General features: G+C 43.1%; 1 protein-coding gene across 5 annotated transcripts in view; it reads left to right on the top strand.

Moving 5' to 3' along the window:
- Nucleotides 1-6,473: 6,473 nt before the first annotated feature.
- Nucleotides 6,474-18,395, top strand: part of LOC130865925 (EGF-like and EMI domain-containing protein 1) — a 639,134-nt gene continuing 627,212 nt past the window's right edge. For all 5 annotated transcript variants that reach the window (XM_057757081.1, XM_057757082.1, XM_057757080.1 and 2 more), the window contains exon 1: nucleotides 6,474-6,885. In XM_057757081.1, coding sequence (XP_057613064.1) covers nucleotides 6,797-6,885 — 89 coding nt within the window. In that variant the 5' untranslated portion in view covers nucleotides 6,474-6,796. The remainder of the gene's footprint in view (nucleotides 6,886-18,395) is intronic.

Here is an 18,395-nt window from a genome sequence, read left to right as displayed (position 1 = left end):
CTATGCCTACTTTGTGACTCAAGTTTCATCCCCAGACCTCACAGTAGAAGGAACAAACTGAACAGTGAACGTTCCCTTTGACCTGCACATGTATGACACAGCACACTTATATTACACACATGTGCATGCATACACACACACAGGTTTACAATGATAAACAATGTTAAATATAAAACTAATTTGAAAAAATGTCCATGTTGCCCGAGATGATATACAAATTTTATGTAATCTCTGTGAAAATTCTGATGACTTCTTTTTAATAATACTAAAATTCAAATCAAATTACAAGAGCCTGAGAGGCCAAATCAGTCTTAAAGGAAAAGGCTGAAGCTGGAGATGTAACAAGACCCAGTGCCAACAAAGGCACTACTTTAAAGTAACTCTGTGGGAAACAAACCAGCATGGCTCTCATGCAAAGTTGACATTCTCACAAACAGAACAGAGTAAAGAGCCCAGAAATAACCTACATGCTTAGAATCAGTTGGCTTTCTACACAGATACTATAAACATGGGGAAAATCTTTTAATAGGTGATACCGGAACAACTGGATAAGCACACACCAAAGAGTGAAGTTCAAACCTTGCCTCACACCACACAAAAAAGCCAACACCTTAGGAGGTGGCCATGGTGATGACATTCTTGCTCTGTAAAAGGGAAGAACCATTACTCCATACATAAAAAATAGCAGGAAATCTACACGATCCAGATTCTGTGAGAGACCCTGTAGCAATCCATCAGTAAGTTAATTTGAAAAAGCTAAAGATCAATTGAGGCAGACATCTGTTATGAATCTCTGGCATCTCTGCACAGTTACACAGACACCTGTCTGCATTATAGAGGCACACAGACACAAACTCATACACACACACACACACACATGCACACACTCCACACACAAAAGTCCACATAAACACAGAAAGAGATAGGGGATGGGGGCCTGATTATACTTAAGGAACAGCAAGATAACTAGACAAGAACTGTGTAGAAAACTTTCAAACACTGATCTGAGCAACAGTGTTTGGTTACGGATTTGAAAGCGCAGGCAACTGAAAAAAACCAGGGCAGTGGAGTGTCTGGAACCCTCTGCATAGCAGAGGAAACAATGGCACTAAGAGACAGACAGTGTTACTGGACAATGTATTTTAAAATTATGGATCTGATAAGGATTTATTATTTAAAATATACGGAAAGCTCAAGTCAAGGGCAATGGAACATGTAACCCAGTTACAAATGCGCAAGAGCTGAACACTTTCCAGAGGAGACAGGAAGGTGACTGCCAGGGAGCTGGAAAGTTGCAGACAGGACTCATCAGGGGCTGCAAATGAGAACCACAGTGAGCTCTCACCTCACATCTCTTCCTAGGCTTTGTCACAGAGGGAGAAGATGCTGAACAAAACAGGCCAGTTAGAGACACACAGCCCCAATACCGTGCTATTCTACTCTTCTGGAGCAGCTAAAGTAGGAGACGTAGACGTGAAAACTAGAAAGGCGGCTGCTCAAGGGCTGCAGGGAAAGGAGAATTCACATTTCGTGAGTGTGGAGTTTCACTTTTACAAAACAAAAACATTCTGAGATCTACTGCACACAGATGTGATGTGCTTAACACTGTTGAATTGTCCATTTCAAAAACTGTTATGGAGCAAACAAGGGGTCTCTGAGTCTGTATCTGCTTCTTGTACTTTCTCTTGGGCTCTTCTCCGTCTGTTTGTTTTGTCTTGTAGATACCTATTTGGTTCCTAATGAGAGATAGAAAGGTGTAGATCCAGATGGAAGCGAGGTTAGGGGGAAGAGCATAGGGAAAGGAAACTGTAATCAGGATATATTATATGAAAAAAACATATTTTCAACAAAAGAAAAAATTAGGACTGTAATTTAATGTTAGATTCACTATTAGCTGTACAATGTGTTAGTTCTAAAAACCAAAGGTACAGGTCAGCTGTGTGTCTGCCCACGTGTCTCACTATGTTCTAATAAATACATGGAGTTCCATCCAGTCTTACAATTTTAAAGCCACTATGACTAACAAGTATTGTGGGATAAAAAAGTGATAGATAAAGTATGAAACAAATATCTTACATTGAATTTATCATTTCTCTCTAAAGAGACGCAGTTAGCTATGCACTTGTAGGGACACAGTTTTGTGGCAGATGAAATCAAAGTGAGAATGATTAGCTACATCTTGGTGCGACAGTCTCAGTTGGGTCCTGGGCGAATTTCATTCTATTTTGCCTGACATCTAGATTTCAGTGTACGTGGCTCATTAGTGCTTCGTAGGCACTTCTATAATGGCAATGCATTGCACTCGCTGGTGGCAGGGGCTGCCCTTTGAAGAATTGCTTTCCGACCTCCTCTTTCTGCCTGCAACCCCTGCTGAATGGGATGGCCTGCGCTTTTTGCTCAGTCCCCATACAGACACTAGGAGTTTTTGGGTTTGCAGGAGAGCAATGCTGAAAAGCATTGGCAGGAGGGCTTTTGCAGCAGCCTGTTGAACTGCATGGATCAACAATTTCTCAATTAGAAGAAGATAGACGAGAAGATAAAGTATTCGGTGGCTGCAAAGCTTCAGCAGCAGCTGAGGAAGAGTTGAAGAACATCTGGCTTGAATCTATTTCTTTTTAGGTAAGCACTCCTCTCTATAACCAGCATACACAAAGCATAAAATTGGCTCACCCCTCCCCGCAACAAGGAAGAGGCTAGGATTTATCACTCTTATGATACAGGTATACAGACAGTGGGGCTGTCATGAGACACGCCCACCGAAGCCCCTCCAAACCATTGGGCTAGCTTCAGAGGTAACATTTGACAGCTATATTGTGCCTGTTATTTTTTAAGACTCAATCTGGTTTGTTGATATCTCTATCTCCATATGTATAAGTAGATAAAGAGATATAGATATATGCTGATATATCATATATAATATATAATACATAGCAGCTGAGAAAAAGGATAACTCAATTCGTGATGATTCCGGATTACCTCTTCCATGGGGGCTATTATTAATAATAAATTTTTCTTTAAATTTTGAAATTAGTCCTTTTCCTATCTCACTCATTCTCTTGCTTTACTAATTTAATAATGCCTACCACTTTAGGCAATGAGGGAAAATTGTTTTTCCATTTCTAGCTTCATTTGTATGACTACAGTACTCTGAAACCAGAGAGCTGTATTGTTGCTTTAATATGAAAGACTGTAGCTGACAGATTTCCAGATGCTCACTGATCAAACTGGTTGTTTTCTGTATGTGTGAATATAGTATGGGCAGATTTGTATGGCTTTTCGGGGGGGATGAGCACACACATGCCTGCATACTTGTGTTTGGAGGCCAGAAGTTAACCAAAAGTGTCATTCCTTATGATCATTCCACCGTGGTTTTTTGTTTGTTTTGTGACAGGCTCTCTCTCTCTGGAGCCTCGCAGATTAGGCTAGGCTGGCTGGCTTGGCTAGCCACCTGTCTCAATCTCCTCAGTGCTGAGGTCATGAGCATGCATAACCAGGTTGTACTTCTTCAGCTGAGAGCTGAGAATCAAACTCCAGTCCTCCTGGTGGCCCTACAAGCACTTTACTAACTGTATTCTGCCTCCCACACCTTACTGTTTGTTTTTAAGGTGTATGAGTGTGCTACAAAAGGGGAGCTGAATTCAAATCAGGTTCATTCAGTTCGTGGAAAAATATTAATACTAAGGTCATTTCACATAATGATGTTGCCTATGCAATGATGTTGTATTTAGATAATTATCTATGAAGGAACACATTGAAACAAATCTCAATTTATGGAATATACACTAATCATATTTATTCTGTTGCAACTAAAGTGCTCTCAATGTTCGTTCATCTATAATAAATATGCTTTCAAACTAATGTACATGAAAGAAAAACATTCAAACGCAGGATTTCCAATGGACTGATGTACTTCCCACATACCCAAGCCATCCTTCAGTATAGTCATGCAAATCAGATAATTTACATATATTTCAGTATCTTTTCATTATCTTTAGGCCTTCACATATTTGTGAGTTTCAGTTATGGCTTACTCAAAATTTGGTTTTGTAATAAATATAGCCTATTGCTTCTCTGAGGTTTTTTTTTTAATACGAGGAAAGGAATGTTTTAGAAACTTTCTGCATTCTAGAAGGGAATGGGATTAGTTGCAGACCCCCACAGAGTTAAAACTAGTCTAGAAGCAAAGAAAGGCTTAGCACTTCACAGGGAATTTCAGGAGACAGTTAATCAACCCTGTTATCTTTGGGTATGCTATACATTGTCGTTAATACAATTAAGATCAAAAGGGCATTAAAACAACCTGGAGTTTTAAGAAGTGGCTTTAAAGGTGAGCTTCATCCTTTCTTCAGGGTCCTGCACACAGTCAGGACACACAGTTCAGAAGACACTATTCTATGTATTAGCCAGTAACTTTATTGCCTTCTCATCCCTATAGGACTCTGCTTGCCCTGGGCCATCTGACTATTTATTAACATTGCTGTGGAAGAGGAGAGATCAAAGAAGAGGAGAGATGATTAGACAATAAACTTGATTATTATTATTTCTTTATAAATAAAAATATTTATAAATATTCTTTATAAATTATATAAAATAATAAATTCAGGATCCCTGAGAAGAATGAGGAGTGGATATTACAATACCAGCGTAGTTTAGGAATCTATGCTGAGAAGGTGGTCTGGTGACCTCAGACCTCTGGAACACTCATTGACACTATCCCTAGGCTCAGTGACTCTGGGGTTGGACTTCTGGTCTCCAGGGCCTGCAGTATGCAGAACTGCCTCTAGGAAAGAACCCAAGAATGAATCCTTCTTTTATATTTTAGGCAGGTATAAATAAATGTTTCTTTTGTGCAACCCGCTCTAAAATAATTTTTTCAGGATATATGCCAAAAGCTAACTAGCTGCACGTTAACAATTTTGAAATTTTGTTCACAAGTTTAACTCAAATAAAGAAGGCACACACACACGCGCGCGTGCGTGTGTGTGTGTGTGTGTGGTGTATATGTTAAACTTAAAGAATGAGTATATAATGACAGATAAATCTAAGAAAAATAGGTGATACTACAAGAATTCATCTCAAAATCGAGGAGTACTGTTACGAAGTACTAAAGCATGCAGGTGTGACTGTTATTCACACAGACCTTTCTTTCCTTTTCAAAGACGTCTCAACAGAATGCCTCCAGCCCTTCCAGAAATTCCCACTTGTTTCCTCAGTGTCAGAAAAGCTGAAAGAAATAAAGGAACATTGGTTTGAAAGATGGAAACTAAGGGGCAGGTGATTAATTCATCCACGGAGGGCGAGGGGTAATCCAAAACATCTTTTCAGAAAGGTTCTTTTAGGGTTCCTATGAGCAAGAAAGCCAGGTAGTATCACTGTAAGTATCTGACAAGGAACAACTCTCTGGAGAGCCACTTTTTCTAAGTTTAGGAATAAAAGAAAAAGTTGTCCCCGTGCAGATTGCTGCACGTTTTGTTGGGCTAAAGCGCAGATTATGGCTTCCAAGCCTGGGCTGTCCTTGTTGGAGGGCATGAGGCGCCATAGATTTTTATTTTCACGAAACACACTCCCAGAGGCTTGTGGCCTTCCAGACAGCAGCTGGCGCCGGGCGAAGGCATAGCCTCCAGTAGGAGAAGCTACTGCCTACCGCTCTGCTCCGCTCTTGGCTGCGCATTCCTGGCGGCGCTGGCCAATACCACAGCCTAAGCTCCCTGATTCCAGCAAAAGCTGTTCCCTTCTGGAAGGACCATAGGGGCTAGCAACTGGAGGTTGCTTTGCGGATTTTAGGCAATTGGAGCTGGTTTGAAGGAAGAAGAGACTAGATTTGGAGAAGAGTCAGTCGGCGGCGCCTCTTAAAACTTGGTGCCTAAATTGAGTGAGGTGGTGGCCAAATACAGCGGAGGGAGATTATCTCATTTTGAATATCCAGGACTTCTGGACGCGCCAGCGATGTGTACAGCAACTGTCTATTTGGCAGCAGACTGCACTCGGTCAATTGCAATTCCTTCCCCACTTCAAGCTTACCTCCCCCAGATCTGTGCTCAGACTGTCCTCACAGCCTTTCAGGTGGGAGGGAGCTGAGCGAGAGGGAATAAAAAAGTCAGCTTGCTTTTGCTCTCAGCTGGTGGCAGAGGCGCAGCTGGTTGGTCCTAAGCAGGTTGGTGTTGGAGGGGGAAAGCCCGCACTGCTTAGCATCTTTGCTGGTTTGGGGCGGAGGATGCTCAAAGGCTTTGGAGGAAGAGCCTGGGAGTAGAGTTGTGTGGATTATTGGTGGAAGAACATGATGTGAGGTGCCAGATGCTTCCCCAGCCACCGCCCGTCGCCTCTTGGGGGAGAGAGGGTGAAGAGGGCGTGGGGGTGAGGACCGCCCTGCAGCGCAAGGAGCGCGTGGTGGCCAGGGGGCTGTCTCTTTAAGCGCTCCGGAGGGGTTGGGGCCAGAGGGCGGCGAGCGCGTTGCCATGGCACCAGGACTGCGGGGGCTGCAGGACCGCTGGGCTCGCTGGTCTCCAGTTGTCTCCGGCAATGCAGGGGCTGTGCAGCTCTTGGGCTACAGCTCCTGGGGTTGGCTTGGCCGGCCACTACTAGCACGCGCTCGCTTGTTGCCTGTGTCGCCTGCTGGGGTCGAGCTGCTGCCGCGCCCTCCGCTGCGAGACGCACGTCGCGGTCCTCGAGAGCGAGCCCGGCACTTGCAACTTCTGCCTGGCGAGCCCAACTTCTGCGCGGGATTCGGACTTGCAGATCCCGAGCGGCGCACGGCGCGCAGTTGGGGCGGTGTCCCTACCGGCTCAGCCTCAACGAGATGACCTCCCCTCTGTGGTTCTGGTGCTTCTGCGTCTGGGCCGCCGATTACTGGCCGCCAGGAAGCGCCCTACAGCTCCAGCCCGGCATGTAAGTGGCGCCCGGCAGCTCCGGAATAGCGTGCGGACAGCTTCGTAGTTCCATGTGCCCCCGCCCTACCCGCGCGACACCATGGCAGAGGAAGAGACCAGGTCTCTTGGGGAAGCGATGGAGGGATGCGGTGCTGTCAGGCACTGGGCATGAGAACTTGAGGATGTCATTGACTGGGTACGGGGCGGGAACCTTAATACACACTAGACCTTAGGGAGCGCCCCCTCCCCGCCCAGCACAACTACTACCACTGAAGATCCAGTGCTTTCAACCTTATATTTTCCAAGCACCTGTCAAACCCCCACCCCCGCCAGAGTTTGAGTGTATCTATTTCATATTGGAGAGTAACTGTCCACTTTCCACAGGCTTTTACGTTAAATCCCATTGAAAGGGAACAACTACCTTGACTTTTTTTTTCAATGCGTTTCTGCACATTCCCCCCCTTTATGGGAGGTATGATGAAGTCCAAAGAATGGACTATTTCAAAGACCTGATGAGAGAGGCGAGAACCAGCAATGCATGTGTCAGCAGCAGGGAGAGGCACTTGGGTGTTTATTCCAACAGTTAGGAGGAAGGGGCACAGGAGGGATTCCTCCTGCATTAGTGGGTAAGACAGAGAAATGTCTTGTTCTTGGTCACCATGTGGCACGCTGGGAGGGATTCGGAGAAGTCTAGTAGCCTGGTCTACTTAACTGGCTCAAGAAGTTTCTGCCAGGTCTTCTTTACATCAGCCTGCTGGAGAAAGCCGGGTCCCACTCAGCTTTCCCTGTTCTGCTCTCGGGCAGACTGCAAAGTCCTTTGAACGTTTCTGTATTCCCTCTTCTTTGCTTTTCTGAAATATAAATATTATATAAAAGAAAAAGTGGTTTGGAGAAATAACCCAAGGACACGCATACCTTTTCCTAGCTTCTCTTCTTCCGGTAAGAAAAACACCGTTTGGGGTTCACGTTACCTTTCAATATTTCATTCTCTGTGAAATTCAGTCTGCTGTCTGGTTACTGCTGGGGTCATGAACTAGGAACAGAGCCAGGGTGTCATTCTGCTTCACAACTTTGACTATGTAGTGCCTAGATGTGTATTCTGAAATTTGAGGAATTACCGCGACTTTTGACATAGATTTGCATTGTTTACTTTGAAGAGGTGAATTTAAACTCTTCTGGTTACCCCAGGAAACATCACCCTGTGCGTGTGAAAGCCTTTGTCTTACAATACTTTGGAGCAAACTTGCTTTCGTCGTATCACTGTTATAGTGAGCCCTGGGTTACCTTGTCTCACTCATCCATAAACACTGGACTGAGTGACCCCAGTGGGAAGACACACCCCACTTTACATGACAGTATTCCTCTCCTTTCATTCTCAACTCTTTGGTCTAGAATGATGACCCTGCAATTGAAAAAAAAAAAAGAATTGTAACTCATTTACATATCAGATGAGATGAAGTCAAATATTAAAACCAATACAAATTCTTGGAAGATTTAATAGGGACATGTTTTTCAAGGAATTGCTAAAATCGCTCCGACTTTGAGTACTTTATGGTAGGGGAAATCCAGTCATGTTTGTTTGTGGTCCTCTCTGTGCTGGAGTCCATTCATCAGGAACTGCAGTAGGACCTGCTGCCAGGTTTCTTTGCAATCCTTGGCGTGTAGAACACAGCCACATACAGCACTTGGCTGTCACACACCTGCCTATTTGTTAAATGTGAGAGAATTCTCCCGGAGATTGTTAGGGACCTCTGCAGTCAATCACTAGTGGAGACAGCTTTCGGATGAGGTAAAGATTGTAATGAAAGTATGCCATCCTACCGACCCACACTTCCCGGTCATCAGTGCAACAAAGAGTTGGGTGCCCCTTGTTTAGGAGAACAAAGTGAAAACGGGCAACTAAATGACAAGACTTGTTACATTCATGATTGCATGCCTTAGAAAGGAAACTCATTTAGAAAATTTCTTAATGAGACAAAAGCTGTGTACCATGGATTTTCCGACTCTCGTGATGATCGACCCGCCTGATGATTTTGTTCGATCACGGTTTGGAAACTTCGGATGACGATGTGGGCTGATGGAGAAAGTCAGCCCTCCACTGCGGTGTCATTGTGTGAGTAGCAATCACAAACCACGGCTAGTGGGTTAACTCCCTTGCATTCTTACTTAGACAGCAGGTGACTTCTAGCTCCTTTGTATTTACCCATCCCATGGCCAGTGAGATGGGCAGTGCTTTCAATGTGAAGAGGTTTGGCTGAGTTGAGATTTGCACCACCAGGTCTGAACCCAGATACTTTCACTGCAGAGCTTGGGTTCTTCCTGTCCTTTCTTCTTCCTTTTTTTTTTTTCTTTTCTGTTTTTGACAAGGTGCCACAGGCAGCCCTCACTAGACTTGATCTCACCCACTATGTAGCTGAAAGTGTCCTTGAACTCCTGATCCTGCTACCTCTACCCTGCCCCCAGTACAGATTACCAGCAGGCCTCTGCCACCACGCCATTCCTAGTTCCAGAGTTGGGGTTGAACTATTCCAGAACAGTCAAGCCTATGCTGTTTTTTAAGTTTGTTTCAATTTCCCCATGTCTTCTCAGTGGGATTGATGCTGATATTTTCAACCTAGAGGGTGTCAAAATGCTTTGGGCACCTCTTCTGAGTTGCACCTGCTCTGGGTTCTGTGGGCATCAGTGCTCCTTTTGCGTGCTAATTGTTCCACAATACTCGTGGAAGTTCTGAATTTTCTCTGCCTACTTAAGACTCTGCATGAGAAATTCCTGACTGCTGCTTGGTGATGGCCTTAAGGCTTTGTGTTTGTTTGGTAAACTATACCATGATATAGACTTGGCTGGCCTTGAACTCTCAGCAATCCTCCTGCTTCAGCCTCATGAATGCTAGAATTACAGGTGTGAGCCACACGGTGAGGACAGTTTGATAAGAGGATGTTGATGACTTTACTTATGTTAATGGTACTCTGTATATGTTTTACACAGGATTAAATTGGAGGAGTAAACAAACTCAATCCAGATCTTTGAGGCATCAAAAGATAAATGATCAGTTGTTATATTAAAACTTTGTGATGTGCTTTTGGGAACACTTGCTTAATAATGAATTGAAAACAGTGAACATGGAGATGTAATGAGTCTTTGTCTGCCCTGCCAGCCAGCTTCCAAATAGTGACATGGAGACTTCGTATGAATTCTAAGAGGTTGGCCTTAGCTTAAGCTTGTCCCAGTAGCTATTATAACTTAAATTAACCTGCTTGTATTAATCTACATTTACCAAAAGGCTTCTTATTTTTCTTTTATTCTGTATGCCTGACTCCCCACATCTCCATAGCATATGTCTCCCAAGAAGCACGCCCCTCTACTCCAAAACAGAAAAAGCTTCACCCTACTACTTCCAGTGTATCTGCCTATCTCTTCCAGATGCCCTCTGATGCTCTTTGATTACTTTCTACCAACTAGTTTCTAACTCAGCCTCCTGACCTAACGTTAGGCTTATTTAATTAATTGAAATGCAAACTTGGGGTTCACAGTGTGATTGAATATCCCCCAACATGGAGGTATTGTAGAGATCAGCACTGAATTAGGATAGAGCTAGCTGCCTACGATCTTAGAACTTGGGATACTTGTGTTTGTCTAACACCTGGGAGGGGAGACTTTAAGAGGGCAAAGGTCAATGTTCAACCAAACAGTCTCCTAAACTATATGGGACGTTTCAGATCCATGCTCTAATATGGGCATCTTACATAGGCTGTTCTGACAGAGAATTCAAAGCATGGCAGATAGATTGCATTCACATGTGTTGGAGCCTTTGCTGTGCGGTGAAAAAAAATGCCTATATAAATAGTAAAGGAAGAAGAGTTTCCCTGGTTCAAAGTGTCTGAGTTTTCCAGCCACGATTGCATTGTTTTGCTGTTTGTGGGCTGAATGAGACAGAACACCATAGCTAACAGTGTGGTAGAGCAAAGTCGCCCACCTTAGTGAGGACAGGAAGTGGGGAGGGGATGAGCTAGGGTACAGACTAGCTATATCTTTCCAGGGTGTGCCCTATGCAACTAGAGCATCACCTTCCATTGATGCTATTAAGTTGGGATTTTAGCAGGGATTTAGCTATTGACTAAGTCATTGTCCTCAGGTGCCAATCACTTCTCTAAAGGTTCACTGCTGAGCATTGCCATTCAGATAAACCTTTCAAAAGGACCCTTCAGGTACAGACCCTAATACAATCTCTCCCTACTACAGACCTTTGCAGAAATGTGTTCCAGACTTCTACAGCTGATGTGAAAACCTGGAGCCAAAATTGGAGGGGTAGGGAACTCAAGGAATTTAGAACCTGGCTGAAGTTTCATGGCTGGGGAGTAGCGGGGTCACCTTTGATTCTTGTCTCTGGAGCCCTGTTTCTGTTTACCATGTGTTGCAGGAGCTCCTTCCTCCCCTTGCTCCTTCAGCCAATAGCTGCTGAGATACCAGCCCATTGGGGCGTGGTCTCTCTCCCTTTAAAAAAGCGGCCACTTCCCTCTGCTCCAGCTTCCGGGCTAGCTTCCAGCGACTAGGCTTCCTTCCTGATTGCCCAGAGGGCTGTTGTCTGGGACGGTGATCAGTAAGTTTTCCCCCCTTAAATAAATAACCATTCTATTAATCATAATTCCAAATTGGTGTGGGATTGTTTGTGACTTATGCCTTCAACCATGCTCCCTGGTGGTTCCTTCACCATTTTCACCTCAATTCACTATGTTTAAACTATACCTGCTCTGATCTTTCTACCGGATGTAAACTACATCTAGCAGTAGTTCTCTCTGTCAACCTAGCTGTCCCCAGACATTGACCTCACAGATTTAGCAATCCATGCCTTATTGATAACATTGGAATTGTGTACATTTGCATGTGGTTCCTGTCCTCTGTTCCAGTTCCCCTTGTTTAACTATTTTTTCTGTTGTCCCACACTCCTGTCCATGGCACTCTTATTTTGATGCTTCAGAGCTTCCTGGTGTGTTTCTCTACATCCTCTCTTCTTTATTTGTGGCTTTTTTTCACTTGTGCCATTTCTTTTCCATTCACAAATATTTTCTACTTTCTGTTTGTAGTCTGCCTTGTCTGTTGACATGTCTTGACCCTGCTGCTTTGCCTTATCTCTTATGGCTTAATGACAGCTTATTAACACTTCACTATCAATCTTCCCTGTCCTTCTCCTCTTTCTCCATCTTTTCCTCTCTCCCTTTTCCCCATTTCTCCTTTCTTCCTCCCTCGCTCTCTTACTTTCTTCTTTCTTTGTGTGTCTACATGCATGCTCGTGAGTGTGTAGCCCAGAGGATAACTTTAGGTATCTCCTATCATTCGGCATCTTAATTAAGAAAAAATAAGAATCATGTTATTATGATGAATTCACAAATAATAAACACTACAGGGATAGGTTAACATAGTCACTCAAACATTTGCCCTGTCTCAAGCTCTATGTGTCTCAATGGATATCCATACAGTTAGAATGGCCATTCTGAAGCTGTGGGGCTTCACTTAGGGTTTTACAATTTCACTATCAATTACACGTTTATGCACTTATCCACCATTAAACAAAGAAAAATGTACAACAGAGCTAAAACTTGAAATAATTGCTTTGTATCCCATTCATGACTTATGTGTCTACCCTTTGTATCCTGTCCTTCCTCAACACCTAAAACCACTCCTTCTTCTGTATTGTAACCACAATTGTACCTACACACGTGTATAGACAGGTGTAGGCTAGGATCTGCATGTGCAACAGAACATTCTGTTCCTTCTTTCTGATATTGGGTAACCTCACTTAATGTCACACTCTCTAAATCCATCTTTTTTAAAATTTAGTTATTTCATTTTTCTTAACAGCTGAGTAATATTCCATTTAGAACATGTACCAGATTTTTATTACCTAGTTATCTGTTGATTACATGGAAGTTGGCTCTATTTCCTTGCTGCAGTAATTACAGAAACAATAAACATGAATATGTAAATAGCTCTATGGTAGGTGAGGTGTGGGGGTTTGAAAGAAAATGACCCACAAAGGGAGTGGCACTAATAGGAGATATGGCTTTGTTGAAGGAGTGTGTCTCTGTGGGCATGGGCTTTTAGGTTTCCTGTGAGTCAAGTGACTTCCTGTTGTCTCTGAGTCAAGATGTAGGACTCTCAGCTCCAGCACTGCATCTGCCCGCATGTAGTCATGATGCTAATGGTCTGAACCTCTGGAACTGTAAGCCTGCCCCCTCAATTAAATGTTTTCATTTATTAGAGTTGTCTTGGTCATGGCGTCCCTCCACAGCGATAGAAAATCCTAAGAGGCAGAGTCCCCTATGTGCCCAGCTATAGAACAGCTGGGTCATATGGTATTTCTGTTTCTAATTTTTGAGGAAACCCGTACTAATTTTCACATGGATGGTGTCCTGGATAGTTTTAATGTCAACTTGACACAAGATAAAGTTATTTGAGAGAAGGGAACTTCAATTAAGAAAATGTCTCCATAAGATCCAGCTGCAGGCAAGCCTGCAGGGCATTTTCTTAATTAGTGACTGACAGGAAGAACCCAACCAATTGCGGGCAGTGGCATACCTAGGCTGGTGATCTTGAGTTCTATAAGAAAGCAGACTGAGCAAGTAATGTGGAGCAATCCAGTAAGCAACATTCCTCTGTGATGACTGCATCAATTCCTGCCTCCATGCTCCTTTAGTGATGGACTATGATGAGGAAGTGTAAGCCAGACAAACCCTCTCCTCTTCATGTTTTGTCATGGTGTGTCACCATAGCAATATGAGTCCTTACTAAAATGTATTGATTTTTCTCCTCCTAGCAGTGAATAAAGCTTTCCCTTGTATCTCTAAGTAAGTTTAGTTTGCTTTTCCTTCATGCCTGGAAATGTGAAATACATTTAAAAACAGTTTTTGGTCACTTATGGTATGACCCCCTGCCCTCCCCCAAAGCTGTGTGCCCAATTCATTAGACCATTTGTTGACTGGCAGTTTTATTTTCTTGGTATCTACTTTCTGCCGTTACTTGTAACATGTATTAATTCTCCTCTGAAGAATGATTTTCTCCCATTCTGTGGGCTCTGTGCTCACATGATGGTGTCCTTTAGTGAACAGAGGGATTTTAATTCCATGTGTCCCATCTGTTGAAGACTGGTGCTAATTCTGCACTCCTAAAGTTCTGTTCAGACAGTTCTTGCCTACTCCAGAGCCTTCAAGAATGTTCCCTGTATTTTCATCTAGAAGTTTCAGTATTTCAGGTTTTAAACTAAGATATTTAATCCATTATGATTGGTTTTTTTTCTACAAGGTGAAAGATGCTAACTCAGTTTAGTTCTTTTGTAGATGAATATCAAGTTTTGTGTACATCATTTGTAGAACAGGTTGATAATTCTAATATTTGTTTTTGTCCCCTTTGTCAAAAATTATGTGGGCATAGTTTTGTATGTTTATCTCCTGGTCCTCTATTCTAGTCCATTTGTCAGAACTGTCTGAGTTTTGCTTGTTTGTTTCTTTTTGTGATTTGAAACAAGATATCTCACCCAAACGGAAACTCATAGTTTAGGTTATGTGACTGGTCAGTAAGCCCCAGGGACCCTCCTGCTCCTTCCTCGTCGGAGCCAGGGTTACAGGCATGAACTACTTTCTGCTGCTTTGTTGTGACGATGGGGCCTGAACTCAGGTCCAATTTTCCACTGAGCCATCCTCCCAGAACTTGATTTTTTTAAATATAATTTATCAATTTATTCAATTCTTCCGGGTCTCCCCTGCTGTTGATCCTTCTCAGAGCCTGCGTGCTTTGAGTACACTCTCTCCTCACTTTCTGTAGCGTCTGACATTGCTAGTTCTTTCTGTTGCTTCTTTTCTAAAGCTTTACTTTGGCCTGTTCATATGTATTCCCAGTGTCATCTGCAGCTTCCCTCCTCCCCGGTCATGTCCTTTCTCCTGCCTTCCCTCCTACAGGCTCCCATCATGCACTCTGTTCTGATATGGCCTCTATCTCTAGAGCTAGCTGCAGGCTTTGTAGAACTACAGACTTGCATTTTGAGCTAGATACTGATCATCTCTGTGGGGTTCAGCTCAGAATGCCAAAGGCCATCTCTCCTCATTTCTACCTCCTACCTTTTTGGGTACTTTGCCTATCTTCTACTTTATTAAGCCTGAAAACATTCTTTAAAATTACTTTTCTTCTAATTTATTTTCTTGGTATTTATGAGTTTAAGGTACCATGATTGTAACAACTCCTTTTCTATGGCAACTTATGAGTAATTTAAGTTTTATATTTTTGTCAGTTGCCAAATCCTATAAACAGCAGCACTGAAATACCCTTTGTGCAGTTCGTATTCCTGTTTTTATGCGTAGCCCAGCTGGCTGCCTGTCCACACACAGCATTATGATCAGCTCATGCATGGTCTTTCATGTACTTTAAATTTTTGTTATATAATATATTTGTATTGTATATAATTTAATTTTAAAATTAGATTTGCTTTAATTGATACATATTGTGTATACTTGAGGACCGCTGTGGGATATTTGACTCCTGTATACATTGTGTGATGTTTAAATTCAGATAAGCCTATCTATGCCTTTAGCCATTTACCCTAAGTATGTGTTTTTTGTGTGTATGTGCATGTATGCATGTGTTTGTGTGCAAAAATGTGTGCTAGTTTGCATGTACCTGCCCGAGGTCAACCTTGAATATCATTCCTCAGACATTGCCTGTCTTTTTTAAAAGATAATGTTTATATACATTATTATAATCTACACTTGCCATGACCTACATACATACCTTGGGTCCCAGAACCCTGGCTGGGGTGGCAAGGGAATTTAGAAAAGACAGATGCACAGGGACACACACTGAAGTGGGCTTATGGGGGATTCTCTAACCACTACCACCACAATCTGGAACCCCTCCTGTTTATTAGGGTCCAACACAGGGTGGAGGAGTTAGCTAGTCGAGGGAAGAGATCTCTGTAGGCAGCCATCTCAGGCTGGAAACATCCCGGGGGAGGAAGCTGTACTTGTCTGTCTGTGTACACATCGCCTAGTTGTTTATAAACACTCATCCTGGATCTTCCTGCAGAAGTCTTTCATTCCTTTAAACCTGGCTCATATTAGGAATGGCTGTGCCAATGTACCACGGACCAATTGGTCTTGGAGTCCTTAAGAGTCCGTGCTCATGTTGAAGCACACATCTGTGCAGGAGGCTCCTCTGTGCCTATGTCCACTCTTTCTATGAAGCAATAGAAAAGAATGTTTCGATCCTTCTGTGTGTACTTAGAACTTCTTGTCTACTGCACACCACCCTCTGGCCTTAGCTTGGGCTATCACCATAGTACGGGAAATGTCTATGAAACCAGGGTCTGGTCGTGTCTGGATTTCTGTCCTGGATTATTTCATTAACTTAATGATCTCCAGTCCCAGTCATATTGTTGTAAATGAAAGGTTTCATTCTCTTTCAATAATGGAATGAGGAATAAATGTGTGTATATAATACATATGTGCTAACATATGCATATGTACCCCTACTTTCATTTATATATATGTGAAATATGTAATATATATGTATATATACGTGTCATAAAAGTGAGTCTCTAGTAACTGTTTCCTTTCATTAAGAACTGATTATTGTAAAGCTCTTAGGTATTTAGTATATTTCAGGAACAAATTATGTTCTTATGTATTTTAGCTCTCTTAGTCCCCAAAAAAACATATCAGAAGGTGACTGTAGAGTGTATATTTTATGAGAAAGAAGCTGATATTCAAAGAAGTTAGTTTTTTCTGAAAAACTACATATAAGGATAAGAAGATCCACAGAAAGTTCATACAGCTAATCCAGAAAGAGTTAGGACTTGACGCTAGGCTGGATCTAAAATTGGGGCCCCCCAATTACCTCACTGTACTCAAGGACTTTTATTCTGATTCCTGATTCAATTTCATTAACATTTATTAAACACGTGTCTTTTGGAATTGTGTGTTTTAGATTTCTCTTTGGTTCACTTAGGAAAGGTCTGTGATTTTACTCTGCTCCCAAGGTAACCAGTTAGTCCACAGCAGCATTTAACTATGGAGCGAGGATAGATTCCTCATCCGCTGCAGATTCTCTCACAGTCCTTCAGTCAGTGCAGACAGCCCAAGCTGGGCGTCTGTAACACTAACCTCCCTTCAGTTCCTTGGATACCCCGAGGAGCATCCCAGAAGGATGCAGCGCACAGAGTGGAAACTGAGAAGCCTACAACTTAGGAGCGCCTCAGGCCTAAGGAGCCTGTCCGCAAACCTGCAAACCCTTGCTGAGGGGAAAGCAGCCTCTGTTCTAACGCTCAGGAGAACTCTGCCCCCAGCTCCAGCAGGAGACGTTCCAGCCTTCTTCTGAGGCGGTTTACTGTATAAACACCCTTCCAGAAGGTGAGCAAGCTGTCATGGAATTAATTAATTTTTATTCTTATTATTTTAGTTCCAGGACTGGAGTCCAGGGCTTCCTCTTCATGTATGCGTAGGCGAGGGAGGCAGGTGTTCCCCCATCACATTGCTACACCATCTAAGCTTTAACGGAAGTACTAGAGACCTGGAAAAGCCGTTCTCAGCACTCCTAACGTGCTTCTTCCGTATCCTAGCAGCACACATTTGACTCAGGTGTAAGCCTAGTTTTCTTCTCCATTGAATCCAGCCCTTTGATTTAGAGCATGTTCATATTGGGACTAGATGAGAATGGATTTAGTGAGCTTACCCTGGAGCTCCTGTCTGCTCTAGGGTTGGTCTTTTTCTTGCCTTTTTTCTTTTCTTTGATACTGAAATCAAATCACTCACTTGATTCCTTTATATGTGGTTGGTTTTTCTGCTCTTACTAGTTTGTTCAACAAGCATTTGCTCAGAGTCGAGCAAGATCTGGGAGACACAAACTGACCTATCAAGGCTGCCCACGTAGGCTTCCAGCCCAATTGGGAAGAAGAAAGAGGGCAGGACTTTTGAGGAGGCTTGCAGGGCTCATTATCCCTCCCGGGCTTCGGGGTAAATGTGTGATGGGTGAAAGGCACTGATGGTGATGGTTGTGTGAAATGGACGAGAAGAAGAAATGTAGGCAAGAGCTTCCCTTATGAAAACTGTAAGATAATTCATTTTCCTAATAGTACATCTGGGGGCAGTGAAGCTGTACAGAACCAAGGAAAGGAGGAGTCTAGGCCAGCTCAGATGGGACAGCTCAGGAAGGCTTTGGACACTGCTGTGGGACATCTGGGCACCAGTGTCATTCATTCTAAGTAAACATTTATTCTGAAGTGATGTCAACTCAGCTTCTTAGTTCCATAGCCAAGAAGACATGATCTCAAAACAGAAGCCTAATCTGGTCACATTTGCATCCTGAGTGATGATGGTTTGGGAATGAATCCAGGGTAAGGAAGTCCCATTGGGAACTTCCGTACCCAGTCTAGGGAGAAGCGGGTGATGCTGAAACCAGGAGATACAACGGAAGATGATAGGTGCAGCCTGGAAGGACTAGCATCAAGAGAAGCCAGTGCCAGTGCGAGTGGGAGCTGAGGGAGAAAGC

This window comes from Chionomys nivalis, chromosome 24, assembly GCF_950005125.1.
Source record: "Chionomys nivalis chromosome 24, mChiNiv1.1, whole genome shotgun sequence".
In the NCBI taxonomy this organism is placed as follows: domain Eukaryota; kingdom Metazoa; phylum Chordata; class Mammalia; order Rodentia; family Cricetidae; genus Chionomys; species Chionomys nivalis.
This window is presented reverse-complemented; position numbering and strand designations above follow the sequence as displayed.